Genomic DNA, 26,394 nt, shown 5'->3' with positions numbered 1-26,394 from the left:
TCTTGAAAACTATGTTTAATTCAGCAGATTCAATCGAGAAGTGTTTAAATAGCACTGCTGGAACATTGTAGCTTCTAAAACCACTGTAATTAAGCATGAGAAGAGACGTGTCACTGCAATTACAATGTGAAAGGATATTAATTTCCTTTAGTCTCTATTCCCAGTATCAGTTCAGCCAAATGAAGAGAGGAAATCCAGATGGTAAAACAATAGAGATTTCAGGGGTAAACTGCCCAGTCAATTAAGCGCATATTAAGTGCAGTTCATCAGATCATACCATTTAGAAGACAAAATTCTTGTTTCTTGTTGATCAAAATGACTTTTGTTCTAAAATGATTTAGATTTTTTAATGATATCACCAGGAACCAGCACGCAGGGAAAAATATTAATCAATAACATCATTTTTCATCTCCCTCCTGTCACGGTTGGCTCCTCCCACTACTCCATGTGCTCCTTTGTTTTGGTTTTCCATGTGAGTTTTTTTGGTATCTGTAGCTCTCCCCCTCCTTTTGTAACTCCGCCCCTGATTGTTTTCACCTGACCCTCGTTATCCCTGTGTATTTAAGCCCTGTGTTTGCCTCTTGTGTTTGCTGGTCTTTGTTTGATGTCTTAGTCTCTGTTGTTTGCTTTTCTTTTTGCTGTGTTTATTCTGGTTCATGTCATGTCTGCCCCCGATCTATCCGTGTTGGCTCTATGACCTTGGACTGTCTTGACTATGACCCTGGATTTGCCCTTAATAAATCTCACTTATCTCAGTGTATGCGTCCGCCTCCTCTCTCCGCGTTACACCTCCACTTATCACTGGGCAAAACTGCTCAGCTAGCTAAAAGACCCACCTGATGCTTCACTTCACAAGACATCACAATAAGGAAGGAGAATACATTATGATTTCTGATTCATATTGACTTTAATCAAGCTTTCAACAGAAAAAGAAGACCCTGAGGATAAAGTGCAGAGGGTCACATTGTCATACTTAATTCTCTTTTTTAAGGGGACCAAAAATAATTAATTTGCTGCTTAGTTGTTTTTTGGCCAGTTATTAATTGTTGGACAATTAAGTTTTTGAATAACAAGTTTTTGAATTGTTCCTGTTTTGACTGGAGTGTTTGAGGAGTTTGTGCATAAAAGCCCACTTTAAGAAGCCTTTTAAAATCTTAAGTGAAGCGCTTCAATTAAAAATAGCTAATTAGTAATCTTAGTCATTTTTAAAGAAAATAATATAAAGGCATTTAACTTACTGAACACAAGACTGAAGGCAAAAAGTCTGCATTACAGGCCAGACAGAGGATCATCAGGGAAGATATCAAACATCTGGTTATGTGTATGTGTTTGTGATTTCAGTCAGATTTGCACCGGACTATACTGTAGTATATAGATGTGTGGTACCTTTAAACAGTAGTTTACCTAATAGAGACTGCAGTAATTAATGCTGTTGTCCTTCACATTTGTAGTTATTAGCAACAAATAATGTATCATTCTCCAATTACTTATAGGCTCCATAGAGGTCTTAATCCTGATACAGCCTATATTGTTCCATGAGAATTAAAATGCAGGATTTGCAAAGATCTACAACAGTTGTTAATGTGTTGTGTACTTGATGGTAAACTATAAACACATTTTCAAGTTGTCTTGATTTCATATTAATTTTTTTTATGTTGGTGAAAGTAATAATTGATCACATGACCAGAGCTTTGAACTTCTAGCACAGTGATGACTGGGGAGAGGACACATTTGCTGTTGGTAATCCAAACTATCAACTGTTTACTTTAATATAGCTTAACCTCTGAAGTTCTGATAATCTGATAACCCAACATTCACCATTATATCAGTCTGTATGCTGTTTCTGACATGATGTCATGAGGCTGTCTAAGAAAAAAATTCAACTCATAGTTGGGAAAAGACTAAATAAATTAAATAGGTTAATGATGTAAATTTTGCCAAGGAGACTTCAACACACTGACTATGATGACTTGATTTAGTGCAATATGCGCACTATTTATTGGCAAATATGATATAGTGAACATAGGATTACATGTGGAAACCCATCCTGTGACCACATAACCTTTTTGTAATTTGTTAAACAATGTAAAAAAATTATACTTGTGATGGAGGTTGAAGGATACAGTGCTAAATTTCAGTGATTCCACATGCCTTTTTATACGTAGGCAGACCCGTGATTCCAGAGAAACTGCAAAAGAACTAAAAGAACACAAATACAGTGAAAAAGTCATGCACAGAGGATACCTTCAGTAGCTAAAATCATGTACAGTTCAAGTAATATCTTCTGTTTTCGCCAAAATCAGTGCCAACAACATAGTAACATGATGCAATGCTAAAACACAGAAAATAACTTGTTTCAGTGTGTGACCTCTAGATTACTGATATTACAAAAATATGTCTCAGTAAATACAATAACAAAATGAATCACCAATAACATAGGTACACTATTATGTGTAATAAGAAAGTAATAAACTAATATATTTTAGATGTATAAATCTATAAATAAATATCTTGAGGTTGTTAAATATCAGCATAAAAGCAAAGAGTACCTTAATAAGATTGATCATTTCAGCATTCCACGGTGTAATTAAGAAGCGTCCAGGTTATTTGCCTTACTAATCACACTCATAGGAACTAGGGGAAAACATGAGGTAGACACAACCAGGGAAGAAGCTATTGGAGGCTACAAGTACACTCAGCCCTGGGTGGTGGGGACATCCATTTTAATTAAGGGCATTCATAGAAACCCTCATTAGAGTAACGTCATAACTGACTAAAGCCACACTGCTGTAAGTGTACCAGACACTAAAGGTACCAGGACGGTTCGATGCTATACCACATCTTAGATCTTAATCACAGTAAAGTTCAGAGGTTCCGGTGGTTTGCCTACATAAAGAGCCCTGTGAAATACCAAACCTCTGCCTAAAGGAATAGTCATAAAAGCTACTTACATCTTGTTGTACATATTTTAGGTATCTACAGCAATACTGTTATCAGCCAAATAATGACTCTGATATGTCTTTCAAAGTACAAAGAAACTGTTAGCAAGAATAAATAAGCCCCAATTTCTACCCAATTTATGCTGCGTTCATGACCAAATAGTTTCTGACTTCCAAGTAGGAGAAATCCATTTGAATGTCAACTGAAATCGTAACTCCCACTTGGAAAGTCAGAGGCCAGAGAGTTGCTGATCTGTGATTTCAATACAGAGGTGGATATTGAAGAAGAAGTAATGTTTTGACACTAAGTTAATGTTGAATTGTCGGCACAAATGAAATATAAATTTAATTCAACTGTGATTGCTGAACTGAAGTTGCGTGAACGTTTTAGGTGGGAGGTTCTGAGCTCCCAGTTATTATGAATGCAGCATTACTTGTGCCCAATTCCCACCCACTAGTTAGGACTCCTCCATCCTACATGCTACCGAACTGGGAAGGCGAAGGCTTGCACATATTTCCTCTGAGGCCTGTAAAGCCACCCTATGTATTTTTTCATTTACGTTGACTTTTGTGATGCCCCATTTGGTGTCTTTTCTTTCCTTTTTCAGTGCATGCTATCAGCTCATACAGTTCTTTATCTTTCATACCATACATACATGGGACACTGTTGCTGACGCACTGCCCCATGTCCTGTTATTCCTGTAGCTTTTCTTAGGTACTTTCCTTGTCCTGAGTGTTGCAAAAAAGATGGAAAAAGTAACCGAACTGCTGACACAAGTCTGTACAAGTGTGGACCAGCAAACATGATCATAGTAACCATTCAGCCCTGGAGTGAAAAAAGGGCGCAGGGCCATTTTACACCCAGTACTGATTGTGCTGTAAGGTTGGATTAGTGGTCCTGCAGAACTGCGAGGGTTCAAGCTCTTGGTCCTCAAAGGAACAAAGAGCCATAGACTGTCCATAGGCAGAATTTCCACTGCTTGTATGGAGTCTCTTTTGAGCTGGGCTACCTTTGAACTTCTTTGGGCTGAGAGGGGTGACAGTCACTAAAGGAAATGTTGTACTCCGCTCTGGGTGGCCTTGATAGTATCCACCATCAGGACAAGATGAAGAAGCAGAGGCACTTTTCAAAGGTTTCTGTTTCTTTTGACGGTTTCTCCTCAAGATAAGCACTAGCACCACCACAATTATGAGAAGTACTATAGCAAGCAGTGGAAGAATGATGAGCATAGGGTTAGAAGAGCTGCTTTGGGGTGCTGACTCAACCCTCAGTGGAGTGTTCTTCATCGGAGTAATCTCCTGTCCGTGACCTGGTTTAGCGATAGTAGTGCCATGTGAGTCACTGCGGTTTGAGTTACCCCAGCGATTGCGGCCTTTGAACTTGGTTACAGCCTTGGTTAACAGCTGTGTAGACTGAAGCAAAGGAGACGTGGAAAGCAGGGCAGTATTCATTACTGTTGTTTGGCTGGGTGAAACAGGACTAGTTGTGTAAGCTGGGACAACTGTTGTTGTCATGAGAGCCCGATCAAACGGAACAATGGTAAAAGTGAATTCTCCTATTGCAGGTTGGTGGCTGTCTGCTTTTATGACAAATCTGAAGGAGTCATTCACCTCCTGAACTCCTGTAAGGTTTGCCGTGACCTCGATGGCCAATTTTCCCTGTTGCAGTTCACTAAAGGAAAATGTCCTGACAGGTTCTACTTTTTTTACCTTGTTAGTCTCTATGCGTAAAACCTTGCCATACATTGGTGAGGACAAGATTTCAAACATTGGATCGCTACCACTTATCAAGGCAAGCTCTGAAGCGTTCAGATAACCTGCCTTAAGCTTAACACGTTGTCCGTTTGGGATCCCTACGCTTTTTGCATACTGAATTAAAGGCTTGACTGTGATATTAACTACTTGATCAGTCAGGTTTGTATCTGATGTGAAGACGGTAAACTCAAAACTATCATGAGAAGACACAGGATTGATCATGTGATAACTTAGTCTATGTGCTTGCAGATCCTCTTGATCAAAAGCAAAAACTTCGTCATTGTCAAACAGAAGAAGTTTACCATATCTAGGAGGTACAGTTATTTTATAGTGAATATTGGTGTTTTTTCCATTGGTTACTGCAGCCAGATGTGAAGAAGTGAGATCAACTGATGTTTTCCCCTGTTCCAACACAATCTCTGTGTGATTGATAAGAGAAACAGAAATCTGTATGACTTCCAAGTTAAAAAGTTTGTAAACTGGTCGGTGATGGCCATCAGTGACACTGAAGTAGAACACCCCAGACACAGGGCTGCCATCCTGGACAAAGAATACTTCGCCACTGTTGATTTGGGCTTGGGAAAAGGCATCCGCTGACATATTCAAACTTCCTGCAAAAGCAAGGTAGCCATTGGTGGGTCTACTGATCACAGAGTACAGGATTTCATCTGGAGGGTTGTCCAAGTCTGACACATTCAAGTTGCTGGGTCCAAGAGCTATAGTATCCCCTTGGACCACCTTGAGGCTTGGGGCCTTGGTTTTTAGGATAGGTGGCTGATCATTCACTGGAGTGACAGTGATATTAAATGCCTCCTCTATAACTTCACTGTCATCAAAAGGGCGCTGTGCAGGCTTGCTCTTCAGGTTAAGGAAAGCATCAAATATAAAGTGGTCATGTGTTGTCTCAGAGTCATCATGCTGGTAGGTGATTCCATACTTGTTCAGGATGAACTGAGAGAAGTAGGGCTTCTCCTTTGTAAGATTCCGTTCACCCACGACAATGATACCATGTTGTGGTAAAGTCTTGACCTGGTACCAGACATCATAAGAGTGGCGACGGGGCTCAGCCTCTTTGGTAAGGAGATTTGATGCATCCAGCATCATCCTGTCAATGACAACTTTGTCTCCTTCTGTTACCACAGCACCTGGAACATCACCCACACAAATTCTCAAATCAGACAATGCTAGTTTGAGATAGTCACCATACATCTGCATAATATAGGACTATGCAAAAGTAATTTATTTAAGTTCCAGAAAATGTCCATTTAGTACACAGTTTTCATTTTTCAGTGTCAGGAAAAAAACAGTAAACATGTTCAACAGAAAATTACACAGAAGCCTCACAACTAAATATCTCATTTTTCAGTGCATGGTGTGCTCAGGCCTTGCCTTTTTTACAGCATGCATCCTTATCGAGAAGCTTTATTTTTGTAGTTTCAAAGAAATCTGCAGAAATATTTTTCCACACCTCTAAAGTTTTAGCCTTAGATGTTGGCTGGAGTCTTTGCTTCTCATAGTCTAAGCATTCCCAGTTACAGGTTGAGACTCATCAGTCTACAAAACCCTACTCATTTTAGATGTCCAGTTTGAAGCAAGAGCTCAGTCCCAGTTTTGGAACCTCCTAATTTTTCACCTATTTTCCTTTGACTTTCCCCTTCCCCTTATCTCCTTTAGCCACTTTAGCTGCATATGACATAACATAATGTAATATCAGTGACACCTTTGAGAATAGCTTTTGTTGGAAGAAAAATGTAAATTGTTTTTAATAGGTGGCAATAGCGTGCACAACAGTAAACAGTGGACACATTAAATATAGATGTATTTGAGATTATGCTTAGTGTCATAGGCTTTTGTGTAATTTTGATTAGTGAATTTTCACATTCAGAATTTTCTGTAGGTTCACTGTAATGCAGAGGTAAGCTGACACTCACTCAACTTAAATGTTACATACCTGTGTTCTTAAGGAGAGAGCTTCGTTCAGGTCCAGCGTGTTCATAAGAGATGTCAATATCAAATGTCTGAGCCTCAAGGCTGGCAGGAGGTGATGATACAGTGAACGTGAACTTGTCTAATGCTGCCCATCCAACAGAGTCTACATTTTGCTCATATGCCACTTCACCATTATCTAGCTGGAACCAATACAAATATCACAGTTTAAACAATACCCATGAGCATAATTAATTGGCATAATTACAAAATATCAAACAATTTAATATAATGTAAACTTGAATAGTTCTATGCATCATTGATTACACTGATACTGTTACTCTATTCCCTCTAACCCAATATGACAGAATTACACCTTTGGAGCACTGAACATGACATTAAAAGCAATTTTCTTAAAGCATTATTCACCCATCCCCCATGAGCTACTCACAGGATGTACAGCATAGCCCTTCAGCTAGAGAGGCTCACAGAATGGAGACTAATTCATAATTTATTACCCTGCACTCTTTCAAGCAAATAGAGCACGAGGTTTTACAGCACTCACCATTTCTTGTGTGAAGGATGACATCTCTGTTATGGACTTGTCTGCCTGCACATTCACTAGCTTTCCAAATTTTGGAGGATTAACGACAGTAAAACGAATGGTGCGGTTAGCGTTGCCTTTATCGTCATTGGTTACTGCTTTGAGGACCTCTTTTGAAATGCAGGATGAAGAGCCTAGATTGGAAACAAAAGTAAACATTATCCTGCATGAGCTACAGATGTTAAAAATACAGTCAAAACAACAGCAAACGTCTGGTACATGCTATAAACATAACCACATTATTGTGTGCTTGGATGCTTTGATGTTTGACTGCTTTGGATCTCTGTGGCAGCACCTTTTATACACTTGTGTACATCTGAGCTACAGATGGCTGGCAAAGTCAAAGCTTCATGTTAATTGAGGCTCTGCTCCCTAGATGGCTGCTTCCAAAATACAGTTTTAGTAAAATGAACAGAGTTTGAGTACAAGAACCTGCTTCAGTTTTCTCTTTAACACTATTATGAATATGGCCAAGGCCAATTTGAAACCCTGATAAATGCCCAAAGGGAACTTTAAACCCTGCACAGGTACACATTTTCTTTCATTTCTTTCAATGCATAAAGGTCTTAAAATATAAAAAATCTTAGGTATCTGATAAGATGATATATACAGTAATTTATCTGGGCGATAAGAACGAATGCAACGGCTGGAGAGCACTGAGAAGTCAGGAACCAAATCTGTGATGTACTAACTGTATTCTTCTGAGTAGGTTCAAGGTATTGGAAGAAAACTGTACTTGGCTTCTGGTTAAGCTGGTTAAGTACTGACAGACCTAAAATCATAATGTTGTTTGTTTTTATGTTCTGCGGTTATTTTTTTAACAAATTAATGCTTACTGCCCAGATAAATGGTCTTATGTGTAATTTTCTTTTTAGATGCATAAAACATCTGCACAGTGCATATATGAATGGAAAAACATAACCAGTGTAGATGCTTCCAGACAGCTGCATGATACAGTTAACATCCTACAACACTCTAATGGCATGTATAAAACGCTGAGCAGGCCCAGTAGACCTTAACATGGTCAGATGACAATAACTACATGACTTTGTAAGAGGGTTCATTATTGTGGCACTGATGGCAGGAACTTCAGTCACAAAGACCACTCAACTGACTAATATTTCAATAGAAACTGTGACTTAAGTGACATCTGCAAAACAAGGTTAATCAAGGTTGGAAATTTTCATCACATTCACTAAGCATGATGTTCACTACATAGACAGAGATGTTATAGTAGTGTTGCACTGTATAAACCCCTCATTACACAGATGATTACACATTTGAAGTCAGCATTGCAAAAATCATGGACACACAGATGTGGAGAAAAGTGACCTGGTCAGATGCTCCATCATCATACTTTATGGTAGAAAAAAGAAAAAACGACATAAATTGTGCCATAACTTTTGTACTGGCCACATGGTTGTACAGGTTTTGGGTAAGGTAATTCAGCAAATAAGCAATAGTTATGCACTAAAACTTTCACATACCTTTGTCCAAATTTGACAATACTAACCTTTTCTCCTGTTCTATTGACAGCATAGCGATAAAGAACATGTTTTGTTGTTTTTAAAGAGCTGATTTAGCTATTACTTCATATTGCAATATTTTCTATCATGTTCTCAATGTCAATTCATCAGGCTAACTTGAATATTGGTACAGATTTGCTTTGTTGGATATTAAATAAAATTCTCTGCCTACATTCACATAGTCTGTCGTGCTCTTGGGCATATTTCTCTCTCCATGAATGCCTTTTTCAGTGAAAAATGCAAAATTGTGACATTTTACTGCATTGTATAGTATGTGATACATTATTTATGAAAAAATCATAAAATAAGAACTAACATTGTGTAGATATAGTGAACTTGTAAAGTACTTCCTGAGCCATTATCACAAACATCATCTTTATTATGTTCTATCAAGGCCACATCATCCTACTTTCACTGAAATACAGCATTCCTCTAATTAAGCTCTGTATATAAAAATAAATAAATACACTGATACCACTGTATTACAGAGCTACAGGAAGAAGAGAACCTAATGATCATAATGTTTTGGGGAGTTTTTGTTCGTTTGTTTTGTCTGTATAGACACTGACCCATATAACACAGGTGACTGGGAAAGTTACCATAGTGACAGGCCGTTCTGTCCCAGGACACAATGTAGGAGAGGGGGACGTGTCTGAGCAAACTGCCGCTTAAGCAAAAAGTCATTAAATAACACTACACAGGCAATAAAGTTGGTTTAGCCAGTAACATAGTCTAATAGCACCTAATAGCAGACAATGCCTGAAAACCCCTGTTGATTATGCCAACAAGCTAGTGCCAACGTATGTCAACAATATGGAAAGCAGGCAACACAGCTGTTATGCACATTGCCCCAGACAAAACAGTATGTGGGCAGCTGTTTTTAGCACTGGGTATTAAACCTGACATATGACTAAGAGTTTCTAAATTGAGAGATCACTGAGTCTTTTCAACAAGACTGTTTGCTAACATGTTATGCCAAGAGACACCCCGTAAATGGACTTTGTTACACGGATTAAATGACTAAATAGTGTGTTAAATTAACAGTCCACAGTGAGATGTATGAATTAGCTACCAGAAGCTGACAAGACTGACTTATCTCAGACAAGGAACGTATCTTGTTGCACACCCATGGAGATATGAACTAGCATGGACAAAGAAGCCTTGTTGTTAGTTACCAAAGCAGCAAATGCAAACAAAGTATGAAAAATGAGGAAAGGTACAGTACATAATACTGGGCAACAAGGCTATTACACAGCTCACATTAAGGCTGTTTTTGTAAGGCTGTGTGCTTCACCTTAATGAATTAGAGCAGATTAAGAGGATTATCAGGAGCTTTACAACAGGTTACCTGGAAACACCTTGAGAGGGCCACTCCTTTCCAGACGAAGAATCAGGGCACGAGCTGTGACGCTGAATATCTGCCGTGGAGCAAAGTTCACACCATCATTCACCTGGAAATTAAAGCCTCCAGCCATGGCTCCTGTACAACACACCAAAGAATACAGTCCATGTTATCTTGCCAAAGGAAACAGCTTGTCTTGCACTGTAAAATATGACATTTTATCATTTTGTTTACAATGCAAAATCTAATATAGTTTATTTGTATGTGTCTCAAAGCGAAAATATGATACATTCTGAAGATCGTATGGTGCGAATAGCTGTTATAATTTTATTTGCTATCCCTGGAATTTAGGCCAGGAAAAGCATGAGACCTGTCTGTACTGCTGTCAGTTAAGGGAGTGCCTCTAACATGGTGTGAAAAGAGCAGATCAGATCTGGAGATTCCGATCTCAACTGTACATCTTTATCAGGGTTCAAGTCATGAATGCATGACATATTTCAAATTTTTTTGCTGATGTTTTTCAAGATACAGTTTAAAAAAGAACAAACAGTGAAGCAATATCTGCTTTCTTGAGCAGTAGGCAGCATATCATCCCTATTGGAACAAAGCCTCCAATCCTGTTATTGTAACTGATTTTTTCGAACTATTTTTGAACTATTTTTTATTGGTTCATTCTGCTTCACAACAAAACAAATACAATCCATTGAACTGTAGGCTTACTATAAAGTTATTCAATTCAACACTGTATGGAACGAATCTCTCAATTCAATACGCACAGGTTTTGACCAATACAGACAAGAGCAAATTAAGTACAGTATAGCAGTTTAATACTGATTAACCTTCTTCTTAATCTCAACATCGAGAGAAGGAAAAGTACCCTAATCGTACGTGCATATTAACACATGACACATAGTAACACATTATAAAAACACATTTTATAATGATAGGAAACATTAACATTTTAAAAAGCCTATTTTTATAGCCATTCCATATCGCACTATTTAAAAATGTACTGAACAGAGACGCCACCAAATCATATCAAACCAAATTACGAATTTTGTAAATCCTTACACCTGAAGTAGCTACTAGTGAAGAACCGACATCTTGATCCACATATTACTCCTTGCGTGCACGGTTATGGTAAATAGTGCTTATATAGTGACTTACCACTGTGTACAAATATCAGCTGGCCCTGGTCAATGTGAGCCTGAGTGAAATTCATGATTGGTTTGGTCGGGGCACTCTTCAAAGCCAGGTGACCATTACTTGGCTGAGTAGTGATGTAGTTTAACTGATCTGGCGCAGTATCATCATCCTCTGCATTCATATCTTCTGGTGTGATTTCAGTGACAGAGCCAACCCAAACCTGGACAAAAAACATAGCGCATTATAGTGAGACATGGATCCTCAGACTGCAGGTCTTTTTTTGCCTAATTATGACATCAAATCCATTTTAGACACTTTTGTATGCGGCCCTAGATTCATATTTGATATGTGGCCATGTGACATAATAAGAACAATCAGGTCACGATTGTTTTAGAAATGTATTTACGCTGCATATGCACACATCGCTGTCACTGTACACAGAAGCTTTAATCCTCTGGGATCTGAGGGTGTTTTCTTGATTTGTGCATATCTTCTTAAATTTTCTTTAAAGGCAAATTTAAGAATGATGGAAAAGTACATACTTACTCATTGTCACATGTCTAAACCACAGTCCAGGTCCAGCATCAAGGGGCAATTTAGTGGGGCAATGTCCCACCAAACAGTCATCATGACCTACTAAAACCACTGCTTATGGTATATGGCTCTCTAGCAGTGGGCAGCAAAAACAATCAAATTGAAACTAAACTATGTGCATGCTGTTTCTGCTGGCTGTACAGCCGTTATAAAATGCTAAATAGTAGTGCTTGAATGGGTTGGTCATCTGCTGTAAATGTGGCTCTCCTGTTAATTCTTTTCTGAACAATATGTGGACAGATTTACTGTACATTTGCACACAGGCCAAAACAATAAAAATGATATCTACATCATATTTAAAGCCTTTCCATCTCATGCATCAGGATTAAACAGTTTGATACTGTTTGAGGTGACACACACTTTATTAGACAATACCTAAGTAGAGTTTTTTTTCTGAAATCATTTTATCTTTTATCTTGTAAAAGACCTCAAAAGTTCAATGAAACAAGAAAGCATGTCATAGTGGGAAAAAAACACACACTGTAGTCTGAACAAAAGTAACTATTAATGTAAGTTCCTTGTAGCAGAATTACTCACACCCTGTTGCAGTAACTTCTAAAGCTGTCTGTAGTTTCACATCTCTGTTTGAGATGACCGTAGTGTGACAGTTTGGCTGTATATTATTCCTGGAAACAATGACTCAGCTAATGAGAGCACTGGTCACCATGGAAAATGATGATAAAGAAATCTTAAAGCTTTAAATAAAAGCTCTGAGGCCCACTCAGTAAAAGCACCGTTTGACAGCTCAGTGGTGTCAGTTGTGGTTGGGGGCTCCTAGCACAAGTGGAGGTTAGCAGTGCTGCTGAGGTGCAAAACAATGTTGCATGGAAAGGTGTGGTGGTATGTATATGCATCAGAGAAGTTCATGTTTCATCCTTCTAGAGTAAGGTTGCGGTCACACAACAAGCATATCAACAATGCTTAACAACAATAAACTGAGAAAAATGAGAAAAAAGCTCTTGGTTTGTGGCCAAAGACAAGAGGAACACTGATCTTCCCAGATGAGATGGCAGCTTGTCACCTCACACTTCCTTAAAGCTCTTGTATCAAAACAGCAAGAGGTCACAATGCTTAGTTACCATGAAACGCTTTTGTGTGACATAGCAGTCATTGAGGCTAAGTGAAGTCCTGTGCTTTCAGGAAGCCACAACATCCTGTTAATCCGTGCATCAGAATACAAGCTGTATTCACATTGGTGTATGTATCTATTCTATGTGTCATGGATAAAGCCATTCTGACTCAAAATTGAATTTCCATAGACAATTTCCCAAGTCAAAACCTCAACTGTATGTAGAGAACTGATGTCATCTTTTTAGCAATTCAAATGAAAGAGCACTTTTGGTTCTCCAAATACAATTTCAGCTGAGATGAAACCATTTAACTGTAGGGTTCTTGAGGGAACCAAAAGTAGTTTTTCAAAGATGCTGACCCAAGGAATGTGGTTCAGTGGTTCTGCTTTTGTTTGGTTGGAAACCCCAATTCTACCAAAATGGCATGTTGGCACTCTTCTGGTCAGTCTTGTCCATTTTACTGTTTACCACCCATGTGTCAAACACAAGGCCTGGGGTCCAGATCAAGCCTTTACCCTTCATAATGTTGTATACTGTAGAGATGATTAATTCATTCTTTCATCCGTGTATTTATTTTTTAAATATTTAAATATTTATTATGTAATAATTCAAAGTTCACTACAACTGCCTTTATTTTGATGTTGGTGTTATGGCATATGTCGAATAAACAACGACCATCTCAGGTTATAGCAAAATGTTATTTAACAAATAAAAACACAGATGTTCTCTGGGACACAGATTTGTAGAGGTTTTTTTAATATGGCCCTTTCAGTGATTGAGTTTGACACCCCTGGTCTACCAGATATAAATGCTTATGTCCTGGAGATCGATTGTTTCTTTTGCATATTCCCCAGCCTTCTTTGCCTAAAAATCTACATTATAACATTTCCCAGAGGTGTTAATGCATGTATGTCTCTTGTTAATTATCTGGTGATATTCTGTTTGTGTACACTATAATTAACTGCAATCCTTTTCTATTGTATACATTTTTAAACAAACCATAGATTATTTAGAATGTTTCTACAAAAGGAATGGGATGTTAAAGAGAACAAAAAAATGAGAACTTGCATAATATCAACACAGCATGATAACTGATTACATCATTGTTGGGCCAAGGCTCAGACTTATTGTAACACAGTAAATCTTGTTTTTCTCTTGCCCTGTAAGGTGCCCTGTTGCTCAAAAGTAGTTGTAATGAGCCCCCTTGTGGACATTTAAAATATGTACAAGAAACTGATATTGTGCTCAGTCACAGCACAACAGAACTATGTAGCAATTCAGTCTGTGGACTTTTTGGGTAACAAACATTCACACTAAAGTCCAGCCACTGAGTAGTCTACCATGGTAAGCATATCTATTATTTTTTCCAAACTCAATGGATCTGTCAGCAGTGTAATCCTTAAATTTAAAAGAACTTGCCAGTGGGTTGCTTTGAGGAATCCAAAGCATTTGGGACAGAGAGCTGCATGACCCTTATGAGTGCTCCTCTAATTAGAGCCATTTGCCATAATTAGAAAGATTCTTTGGTTTTAAAGGCTGCTCAAATTAGTGACTGGGTACACACAACTGCTCAACATGTCTGTTCCTGCACTATTAGCTTTCTGGCTTGTAATCTGCATTTAAAATGCCTACAAAAACACACTATAACTGTCAGAAACCTCAAATAAGACCATAACACCCAGACTGCTTGTAATATATGAAGCAAAAAACTAAAAATACATGCTTGGCTTACCCTGTCCAGACCTTTGATTGCCTGAGGTGACCTTCATGAGCCAGTATAAAAATAAATACATGTATAAATATAGTTCACTTACCCTGAGGACCTTGTTGGCGGTAATAACTGGAGGTTCGTCATTGATGGGTATGACCTGGACATACACTGTCCTGGGCGTACTGTGTTTTCGCAGGTCTGTGTCATTGGCTATGATAATGAAGCGGTCCTCTAATGTCTCAGAGTTATCGTGGACATAGAAGATAAGCTCCTGCTCCACCTGTGTAAGAGTAATGAAGAAAATGAGCCATAACTGTATGTGAAAATGGCTGAAACTGTACTGGCTGAAAAACAATGTACAAATCTATGTTACAATTAGGAGTTTATTTCATTCTTCTCTGCACTGTAGTTCATCCAGTTCATTCGACTACTGAAAGTATGGAATGCTTAACCAATCAGGCAATACTTAACCTACAGTGACTGAACAGTGTAATGTACAACTACTTGGTATGAAGATGGTTACCCATTAAAAGCTCTGATTCACTTTGATTTTCACGTTGAAACTGCTACAGCGCCACGCCTAAGACAGACACCACCTTTCATTTCTTTATTATAAAGTATTCTTAATTTAAGTATTTTGATCCTTTAGTCATAATCAAGTTAAAAACAATTGACTAAGATTGATGTAACTTATTTTACATGTGTCCTGTTAAAAAGTTCAGCTTACCTGTTTCCTGGTGAAGTAGGTGGTGGGTAACCCTGGGAAACGAGAATTCTCAATGTGGCCATGCAAGGGTCCCTCTGACACGTAGTACACAAAGTGGAGCCCTGAGAAATGCTGATTGCTGACTCTGATGGTCTTTTCTGTGAGGGCCTTGGATGCTCCTTCTTTCAGAGTGATATTGGAGACCTCAACTGGTATTAAGCGAGGGATGACATCCACAGTCAAAGTGATATCGCTAACGTCTGCTACACCGTTGCTGGCTTCCAAAATGAAAGAGTCATTCACCTGGTCAGGGACCATCTGTACATACTGGATGTTACCAGCATTGATGTCCTCTTGTGTAAAGTTCATCATGGGTTTCTCCTCAGATCCCTGGTACTGGTCATCAACAACACCACGCAGGTATCCATATGTTGGAGCAACTTTGACAGTGAAGATGATTTCTGAAGGCAAATTAGCTTCATGAGTGACCTGGAAAATAAAATATGTGTTGTATAACAAGATAGTAATATACCAAAAACAAGCAATGTCCAATAATTGTTGTTATCTAATAGATTAGATGTTATGTTCACAAACAATTAAATGTATTATTCATTTTTGAGATGTCAACAAATCATTCACAGTGGTTTGATGTGAAGAGAAGAGACTGTAGAGAAATTTACTCACAATGATTTATTCACAATGGTAATCATAGGAACCAAGTGGCTGCAATGTCTACAGTGCAAATATAGCCATTTTTTCCTGTCCTATCCTGTTGTATCCAAAACAACCAGTGATACATTTAAAGAGTTTTTGTATGTCATGCTGCTGATGGTAAAATGATGATTAATCTACAACCCCAATTCCAGTGAAGTTGGGGCGTTGTGTAAAACATAAAAACAGAATACGATGATCTGCAAATCCTTTTCAACCTGTATTCAATTGAATACACTACAAAGACAAGATACTTAATGTTCAAACGGATAACCTTTATTGTTTTTTGCTAAATCTTTGGGGACTATTCATCTTCATACTTTATGTACCTCTTCAGTCTCCAACATGAATCGCTTTTGAAAATCTTATTTAAAATGAACATAAATCAGTGTTTCAGGTATCAGGCAGTGTATTCATAATCATTTAGTTGAATAACTTTCTGTGAGGTATCTTTCACAAGCATTAAACACTTTGACTCATTATTCATCTCAAAGATTCTGACTCCCTAAGTTTCTTTAGAGTGGAGAGTTTCAAAGCAAACCAGTCTGAATGACTTTGTTTACATCCTAACTATATAACTGTGCAGAGATTAAGGAAAACAGTGGAATTCCCCTTTGACTGCCTGTATAAAAACAGCTCATACTACTCTAATTCTAATTTACTGAAGTAATAATCATTTACCTCAAGTTTACTACGTTCAATCTTCACAGGTTTGCCCTCCTCTACCCGCAGTGTTTTGCTGTGAAGTATGACAGGTGGCCTTTGATGACTTTCCAAGTACACTTTCACATTAATTCTGGCATCCAGACGCAAGCCTTTCGCTTTCACCATGACAGAGAAAAAGTCAGCCAAATTCTTACTGTTGTCATGGTGATAAGACAGCAAAGCATTCTTCAGCTCATGCTGGGTGAATGATTCAATTTTCTTGTCTTTTAAAAACAGTCCACCGTGTTTTGGTGCATCATGAATCTTGAATGTAATTTCACTCTCTTCTCTGACGTCCAAGTTTGTGACCACACTGAAGTTGGCGCTGCTGAAAGTCTTGGCCTGCCCTTTTTGGACCAGCAGGCCTGTATTGTTATCAACCCTTAGGTAAGGGTCCTGAGCACTGATATCCAACAGAGAAGAGACATAGTGCTTGCCATCTGAAACGAACAGTACGAAACGGCCAGAGCTCACGCCGCGATGAATGAACAACACCCGTTTCTGTGCCAGATCCTCTTGGGTGAACTGGTAGAGTTTGTGAGAAGTGTCATTCACAAGCACCAGATCACCCATAGGGATGCCACGGCGGGTGTAGACAAGCTGCCCGTCACTGAAGTCTGAGTCAGCATCGTGATAGCACAAGTCATCCAAGGTCAACAGCCTCTGACCATCTCGTACAACGTGGAAAACTTCATCCACAATACGAATAGGCTTTTCATCATTTACCAACAGTATTGAGATGTTGAACACGCCTTCTTTGGACCCAACCTCATCTTCATTCACAGAAGTCTTAGCCACTGGACTTGAAGAAGCTATAAATGTGAACTGGTCATGAGTGGTTTCACTATCATCATGAACATACATAAGTCGTTCCTCTAAGATATCGTGATAGGTGAAAGAGATCAGTCTGTCATAACTCTCAGTTGAGTTTGAGAGGTTGATTCGCGCTAGTTTGCCATGTTTGGGGCTCTTGGTCACTGTGTAGTACATTTCTTTAGTACTCAGAGTTTCAGCAAACAAGTCATCTTTGGTGATGAGTTTGCTCTCACCTTCGAAAACAGAAAGTCCATTGTTTCTTATGTAAATGCTGTTGATGTCTGCCTTGATATTTATCTTAAATACATGACTGGCTGAATGAGCATGTTTGGTGAACACCTGGAATTCAAAACTGTCAACTGTGTCCTCAAATGTTCTATCCACTAGTTGATACTCTACCTTCATATCTGTGACATCCATTTGACTAAAGGTGGAATTTTTCTCTAACTTCTCATCATTTAGTAAAATCATTCCTTTCTTTGTGGAAGACAGAAGCCTGAAATTAAGCTCAGCCTCAGTTACAGTCACACCTTGTGCTGTTGCATAGAGATGCTGTGAGTCTATTGCAGCTCTTCTAATTTTGTCCATCTCAATTATTTCATTCCTTTCTACTGTGAAGTTTACCCATTTCATCTTTATGTTAAACACCAGCTGCTCTGTGGCTTTTGAAGCAATTGTGACTTTACACTTGAAGTGATCAGTAACGTTACCTGACTGAACAGATTTAAAGGTGCTGAGATACCTCAGGCGGTCCTTCTCTAAAACCCTCTGAGAGAAAGAATTAGTGAACTTCCATTCTCCGCTTGAATGAAGCCTCTGGAGTTCCCCGAACCTTGGTGGCTCTGTAACATCATATCGAATGTCAACCATTTGTTTTACCGCATTGGTCCGTACAGCTAATTGAGTAGTGCTTATTAGAGATGTCTCTCCTTGAGTGACCTCCAGTCCAGTGTTGTTCATGATGCTGTATTCCAGTCCAAAGGCCATTATTCTAAGCACCACTGTGTTGCTAACTTTCTCTCCATCACTAACTCTCAACACTATCCTTGAGTTTCTCACTCCAGTGTGGACATAGTTTATCTTTCCATCCTCCAGAGCAGAGTGGGGGAAGGAAGTAATAGCCTGACCTGGGTTATCTTCAGTTTCCAAAAACCCAGCGTCAGCATTGAGATTTCCCAATACAGAGTAGACCAAGTCTGTAACGTTGCTATCTACGTCCGTGGCTTTCAATACATCTGTGGTTAACTTCTTCCTAGAGTTCTCAAGCAGAATGAAGAGGTTCCCTTCAGGCAGGCTCAATTCAGGAGCATCATTGGTAGGTGTCACTGTAACATTGAATCTGTACAGCTTATGTCCTTTGAGATAGATTGGTGTTTCCTTTCTGCTGTTAGAGAAGATGGAGAACATGAAGTAGTCACGTGGGTCTTCAGAACCTCCATGTATATACATCACTCTGCCATGCCAAAGATCCAGCATGCTAAAAGTATTCTCTTCTTGCTCCTGGTCCACATCAAATCTAAGCTGACCATGCACAGGCTGCTCTTCAATTCTAAACATGATTTGAGACTGGCGAATACCAAGTTTCTTGAAGTCCAAGTTCACTTTTATATGTTTTGAATCCAAGGATGCACGACCACCCTCTGGAACAACAAGGTTCCTAAGCTGGAGAAAATTTTGTCCATACTTCTTGACAAGACCCTTTGCAAGGGTGGACACATCTATAGGTGGTAATGGAGTGACAGAGCCAGCAAAGGTCTGAGGTATAGTAGCTGGGTTCAAAGTAGTAGTGATATCAGGTTCTTTCTCCAGCTCACAGCCAACAGAGATATCTTTAGTTACAACAGCATGTGGAAGCCCTGTTGGAACACCATTGACCTTGATATCTCTAAAGCATCCTTTGAAGGATCCACCTTTAATGCGCTTTCCGGCAACTGAAGACAGGCCCACCTTTCTCACTTCAGAGCGAGTGCTGTCATCAACTCCCCCAAGAAAAAGAAAACCTTTCAGCTGCAGGGCTTTTGATCTGGAGCTGATACTGGACTTCACAGTTTCTCCATCTACAGAAAGCTGTAAGCTTTTGGAAGTGAAGTAAAGTTTGACAGTGTGCCATTTCTTGTCATTGACGAAAGTAAGAGAGCGTAGCTCTGTTTTCATTCCATCTCTCCCCACCATCGCAACTAGCAAGCCTTCATGGATTTCCATGGTAACGAAGTCCCCCTGTCGAGCAGAATTGTACATAATGATTCCCTCTTGAGCTGAGGTATGTACAGAGCACTCAAGAGTCCACTCTTGCTGTGCAGACCAAGGAGGAAGGGAGATGTATGCCCTGGAGCTGAAAAAGCTAATGGAATCCTCTTCAATAGCAAAAAATTGAGGACTGCATCCAAGGGAAACCTCATAGACATTCTTCAATCCAGAGTAGGACCTAAGTGATGACAGGAGGTTGTGCTCATTAAATAGCACTTCATCAAGGCAACCGCGGAAGCCAGTAAGATCACTAGGAAGATAGACTTTATCTAAGCCTCCTGTCCCACCAACATATAGGCCATCCTTTACATTCAGCTCTTGCTGTGGGCCTGGTAGCCTCTGACTGGTCTGGAAATGCTTGTCAACAGTTAAGCTCACGTTATTCCGGTCATGGACAAGATCTATTGTGTGCCAAGCCAAATCATTCAGGGGATTCCCTCTGTCTGAGTTCAGGATCCGCTCTCCAGAGCCAAGATCCAACTTTGCCTATGGGTGAAAATCAAACTACTGTTAGAAAAAAACTTTTCTGTGTTAACGAGCATATCCAAAAACTACAGACGGATAATATATTGTTTCTTGTAATTGTGTTCGTAAACCACGTATGCTATTTAAAACATATACAGTGTATAAAACAGGTTCAGTAAAACATGAAATACTGTGCAAAATTCTAAGCACATAATTTAAAACAATTTTTGCTTGTAAAAACACCACATCTCATTATATATTAAGTCCAAATAAACATGAATACAGTAATAAGAATTTATTGTAATTGATACCCCCGCGACCCTGGGGGAGAAGCGGCTTAATGTGTGTGTGGGTGTGTGTGTGTAATTGATACCCAGTAAGCTCATTTGAAGAACAGTTTGAAGAAGTTTGGCTCCAGATGTATCTTTGATGACCCCAGCCCTCACACAGATTTACTAAATTCTATCACTACCACACCTGATTTAATATAATGAAGTACTGCTTAGCCAAAACAAGTATTAGATGACTGCTACAATTAATGCTGGGCTTTGGAAATTATTGAGCAAACACCTTGACCTACATATAATAACTACTTATTACACTAATGCTAGTTGTATTTATTCTAATGTTTGTGTTTTCTGAGCCAGTAAATCCTCACTGACCAAAAAATTGTTTTTAAAACACTTTTTTATCAGATGTCTAAAATCTTTACACAGTCCTGTATAGAACCCTCATTAGCCACTTTATTAGGTACATTTACCTTCTATATGCAATCTTTGTTCATTTATTCAGGTCAACTTACCATAAAGGTATATTTTGTAGTTTTACAATTACAGATTGTAGACTCTACGTTTATCTGCATAATTTGCTAACCAGTGTCACTGCAGTGCTGAGAATGATCCACCACCCAAATAATACCTGCTCTGTGTTGGTCATGATTGGAGTAAAAGGGAGCTAAGAAATGATGCAGAGAAACAGAGGGACTGCAGTCTGTAATTGCATAACTACAAAGTAGGGGTGTATGATGTCATGTGATATCAGAGTCATATAGCTTTTTTGCTTAAAAAATATCAGCATCAGACAGATGTTTAGATTTGGCTGATGATTTAAACCAACATTTGATGATGTATTTATTGTCTCCAGGAGTCCACCAGTGGACTACAGTGCTAAAATATCTGCATTTTATTGCATTTATAAGCCTCTACAAATATAATGTATAATTATAATTGCTGTATTGGCAGATGTTTTACAAAAAACAGGATACAGGATATAGCATTGACCCACAATTCCCATATTGGTACACCCCTACTACTGATTAAATGGACAATGTAGGTACAAGCTAGATGGACCCAAATGTACAAAGTGTATATTTTGAATGATGCAGTCAGCACTCAGGCATAACAAGGAACACAATTTGTCCTGTAGATCTGAATAAGTATGCCATACCAGAGTACAGTTGGAACTGACTTGTCAAGGCTTGTTGAATAGCTGTAAGCTTTTGTAAAGGGCAAGCAATGCCAAACTCTGATGCACACAAAAGCAAAGGAGATTCCAAATGAGCAATAATTAAGAGTAAATTCCGTTTTACGTCCTGCGATGGTCCACGTGAGGAGCTTCTCACTTGACCAAATGCATACAAAGCTAAAATCAGTGGTCCTTTGGGCTGCTTCGCCCCAGGATAACTTCCAGCGAAGAGACTTTCTCATGACTGACACTAAGAATAAACATAACTAAAATCCTTTTTGTACACTTCTGTGTTACGAAAGCTCCTCTGCATTTGTGTTTGTTCTGCTGATTTCATCTGACACTGCTAGAGTAGGCAACCTATGAGGGCCTCAGAAGCAAGTCTTCCAGCACTAAATGTATCTTATTCTCTGACCATGCCATCATAGCTCACATTCTTCAGTGCCTGAAATAGTGCAGCCTCCATGCTGCCAATATAAACCTTATAAGCTAATGCAAGACTTGACAGCAATGTGGAATAACCACATTTAAAATCATGCATAACATATAGATCTCAGGTACAATCGCTGCAATAAAATTGATTGCGTTGCTCTGCTGTTATTTCGTTTTAGTACTGATAATTCAGTAATTCTTTGACCCGCACTAAAGCAGAACATCTGACTGCCCCTCAAACTGAGTAAATCTAGCTTCAGGTTTCCAGAGCTGAACACCCACTTGAATTCTCTAATAAGCTGTAAGAAACTGACTCATGCCCTACCCCAGCTGTAGTGTGGTGGGTCTAAAACAGTGTCTGTGAGATCAGAGCTATTGAAGACTTGCCTGTAGTCGTCCAGAGGTCAGCTCCAACAGCAGGTAACTGTTCTGCCCTGCAGCCAGGAAGAGCACACCTCTCTGGCTGGAGGTGCGGAAGCGGACATGGAGCGTGTTATGTCTAGAAGACTCCGTTGCCTTTAACTGCACAAATCCATCACCATAGAAGGAAGCTGAGGGACAGAAACCCTGATGTTTATGTTACGGCATCATACAGTAAATAGAAAAGACAGTGCTTCATTTAGAGCCTCTTGGACAGCAAAACTGGACGGGTTGAATACTTATATGTGCTGTTGATCTCTGGATTGCTCTGGTACAGTGTTTTTTTTTGTTTGTTTGTTTGTTTGTTTTTTATTTGGAGAGAGAGTACCTCCTTAATTTTGAAGTTGAATCTGGAGCCCATAAGAAAGTTGACTGCCGTTGCTTAAACTGTGCTTAATGCTACAGGCCTGGCGGTGCCATAAAGGGTATATGCTATATGCTCATGCATGCACTGGCATGCTTTGTCATGATGGCACCCTGTTCCCAGCATAAAAGACTGACCTGGACACATGCTCTTGGCCCTGTTGTTCGTGAAGAGAGAGCCTTGGTTGCAGCTGTTTTCTTCTGTGCCACTACGCATAGCCCTGTAATCTCCATAATGTGTTCTGCACTCTCTTTAACTTCTCTGAAAATGTGCCTAAACATTGCTTAAACCTCAGCACTTAAACACTCCAGGAACCTCTTAATTAATGGGTTGGTTACCATTTCATGTAGCACCAAAATGAAAATCTATGTATAGTCATGACTGTACTGTACTGTTATATGCTTTCCACTTCATGGAAAACCAAAGTCTTCACACGTCTCTGAAATAAAAGTGTATGATGTAGTATGTAAACACTACTATAAGCAGAACTAAAAAGCAAAAGCAGCCCATTTTGAATGGCACTGTGTTTGCAATGTCACGAAAACCAACAAATTTCAATACAGTTTAGCCCCGCTCATCAGCGCTGAGTTATAAGGGGTGTTTCAGCTTGAATTGCTTTTTGAATGAGTCACAATACAGGGAAGCCAATGAAAACAGAGATCGCTTGAATTTACCAGTCTGAACTGCCAGGCTCATAAATATTAAATTCATCACCAGTACTGTTTGATCTATATTCTCTCTCTCTCTTTCTCTCTCTATTTATATATATATATATATATATATATATATATATATATTTATATTTATATTTATATTTATATCTATATTATGTCTACTGTTTGATCTATATTTAGATACTATGCCATGAACAACAAATGGCAAACTGCCACATGAAAATGAGCCCTCTAACCACTCACAATGTTGCTTTATTTCAATACTTCCTTTGTGTTGTGTGAACATCTCGACCAATAACAGCTACCGATTGGTGTTTCTGTGAGGCTTGTGATGAATCAATGTATTCATGTAAACCAACAATAGTTCATTATTTTGGTAAAAAAAACATTACTGATTCATCAATGTGTTTAAACAAATTTCAAGTCATTCTACAATAATAACATGCAGCAAAATAATCAAAATACTTCTAAGTTGTCCATATCGTGCAGCCCTGGTGCAAATTACTGTGCCAAAGGGGTTGTTTCTAGGAGAATGAAAGCCTTAGAGACAGCGAAGTCGGGTCAGTCATCAAGAATACAGGGCTTGTCATGTCATCACGTAAGAGATTAGAGCCTCCATCTGACATTGTGGTGACTGTGTGCGCACTTAGGCCTGTCCAGTTGTAGGCAAAGCATCTGAAATATGTGAATTAGGCAAGTGCTGATGTAAAATTTGAATATTGTGATAACTACCTAAGCTTTCAGCATACACAATATCACCTAAAACACCCTGCAACTATAAGACAAACATACATATACTGTGCTGAAAGTCATTTTTATTAGAAGTGCTGTGGTGGTAGTGCCCATACATTCTATTGTATGTCCACTATGGGACTTTCCACAGCAGCCTTCATTAATTGATGGAATTCTGCTTTTTTGTCGTTGGCAAAACTGCAACATGTTTGCCTAAAATCTAGTGATGCTGTTACCCACAATAACATTATCATGTGTTTACATCACTGCTTACTACATTACTGAATGTAAGCACACCTCTAATGTGAAATAAATCTTGCACTTGACAAAGTGTGATATTGTAATGGTAATTTCACAATAATAATTACATGTGGATCAGATTTAGACCGAATAGACCTCAGAGATCATCTACACATTACTGATAACATTAGTTAATTAGATTTATCGGGATCTTTATGAGCAGACCACAACATTTGGGAAATGGTACCACATTGTAATACTAGACCCCAATGTTTAAATAAAAGTATTGCGACATGAGCACTGCCTTTTCAGACTAGGCAGTTATACGGGCCTAAGTCATGGACTAGGCCCTTATAATGCAGTTACTCACAGATAATAACACTGCAGTTCATCATTTCCCATCATTTCAAGGGACTGGTTCACTGGACTTCATCTGTAATTATCACATTTCTTGTTTTGATGAGCTGAATCTTCTTTGTGTGAGTTTAGTGCAGACAGGCTGTTGTCAGACAGTCTGGATACAACAATGAGAAGTCTGGACAAATTAAGCTCGCAGATGTGAGCGAACAGGCTATGGGAAAAATTCCGCAGCAATGGGCTGTGTCTTAAAATCATCTGTAAAAAGATGGTTCCTCAAGGGTTCTTTGGTTCTTTTTCGAACCATGAGCTCTACACTCGATGCTCGGTGAAATGATTCTTCAGACTGATGGAGAATGTGTTGTACACGGTTCTATATATATGATGTGAAGCTTGTAACAGCAGAGGAACCCTTTGTGGTTCGAAAAGAACCTGTTCACATTCTCCATCAATCTGAAGAACCATTTAAAGCATGAATAAACAGAAACACTGGCTTTTACTGAAGAACCCTTGGAAGCTATCCTTTTCAGACGTCCTAAACAACAGCTTCCTTCAGGACAGTTAATCCAAAAAGGCTAACCAGCTGAATTGACCTGATCCAGACGTGTTCGCAGGTCCTCATAAATAAATGAAAACATTTATTAAATGATCAGAAATGTTGGAACAATTATTAAAAGCGAGTAAAGGACATCATTGTGTTGATATAGTGGGACTTATTCCCGTGTGTCGATGTCCAGTTTCCCAGAGTTTCGGATGATCTCTACACTCGCACCAGCCTAAACAACGACTCCGACTCGGAGGACGAGACGAACGGAGGATTAAAGCGTTTCGCTGGCTTTTTCTGAAGTTGCTGAAACAAACGAACAAGCCAGGAGCGCAAACAGGGGCACATTCACAGGGACGGGTCTCCTCTTTGTGCGGTTTGGGGAAAGTTTGAAGAACCTGTAGGTGAAACTCACCTCCGTGTGAGACTCCGACGAAGAGCGCGAGCAGCCCGTACAGAAAGGGACCCTCCATCTTCCACCCGTTAGAGACGCCGTTCTACTCCGGCTCGGTGCTGTATTCCTCACGGGGTCGAGCCATTTTTCTCTGCAGGCTAGTGGAGCCCTGCACCCTCCGTTCCCAACTCCATTAACAAGCTCCGCTCCTCTCCGTCACTCCCTTCACAGGAGGTTTGTGCGGTAAGCCCCGCCCACCCGAGCTTTGCCCCGCCCGTAATCAGAGCTGCGCCTGCGCGCTGCTGCTTCACTGTAGTTCTACAGTGGGGGTGACCAAACTTTTGTCTTGGTGGGCTCAAGTGCAACGTTTGTGGTGGGCCGAGGAACAAACACGCAAAATACAAATAAAGAAGGTTTAGGTAGATTTTTGATATTGCGTTTTATAACATTACATTACAGTATGTTCTGTTACTAAAATACTTCAAAAATACAATTCTAAATGAAAATGAC

The 26,394-nt window shown here is 39.3% G+C and overlaps 1 protein-coding gene across 1 annotated transcript; it reads right to left on the bottom strand.

The window, feature by feature from the left end:
- Positions 1-1,963: 1,963 nt before the first annotated feature.
- cspg4b (chondroitin sulfate proteoglycan 4b) lies at positions 1,964-26,081 on the bottom strand. Its single transcript, XM_017705123.2, has 10 exons — positions 25,906-26,081; positions 22,547-22,710; positions 16,712-20,284; positions 15,341-15,808; positions 14,717-14,893; positions 11,260-11,458; positions 10,099-10,230; positions 7,186-7,358; positions 6,646-6,823; positions 1,964-5,839 (listed from the first exon to the last, which is right to left on the bottom strand). The coding sequence occupies exons 1-10, from the start codon at positions 25,961-25,963 to the stop codon at positions 3,795-3,797; spliced, it is 7,167 nt and encodes a 2,388-aa protein (XP_017560612.2). The 5' UTR covers positions 25,964-26,081; the 3' UTR covers positions 1,964-3,794.
- Between the last annotated feature and the right edge of the window lie 313 nt (positions 26,082-26,394).

This window comes from Pygocentrus nattereri, chromosome 20 (genome assembly GCF_015220715.1).
Source record: "Pygocentrus nattereri isolate fPygNat1 chromosome 20, fPygNat1.pri, whole genome shotgun sequence".
NCBI lineage: Eukaryota > Metazoa > Chordata > Actinopteri > Characiformes > Serrasalmidae > Pygocentrus > Pygocentrus nattereri.
This window is presented reverse-complemented; position numbering and strand designations above follow the sequence as displayed.

Coding starts and splice junctions, on each gene's coding strand:
- cspg4b (XM_017705123.2), bottom strand. CDS start 25,963: ATGGAGGGTCCCTTTCTGTACGGGCTGCTCGCGCTCTTCGTCGGAGTC. Junction 22,711..25,905: donor CGTCGGAGTCTCACACGGAG/GTGAGTTTCACC, acceptor TCTGTCCCTCAG/CTTCCTTCTATGGTGATGGA. Junction 14,894..15,340: donor CCTACTTCACCAGGAAACAG/GTAAGCTGAACT, acceptor ACTCTTACACAG/GTGGAGCAGGAGCTTATCTT.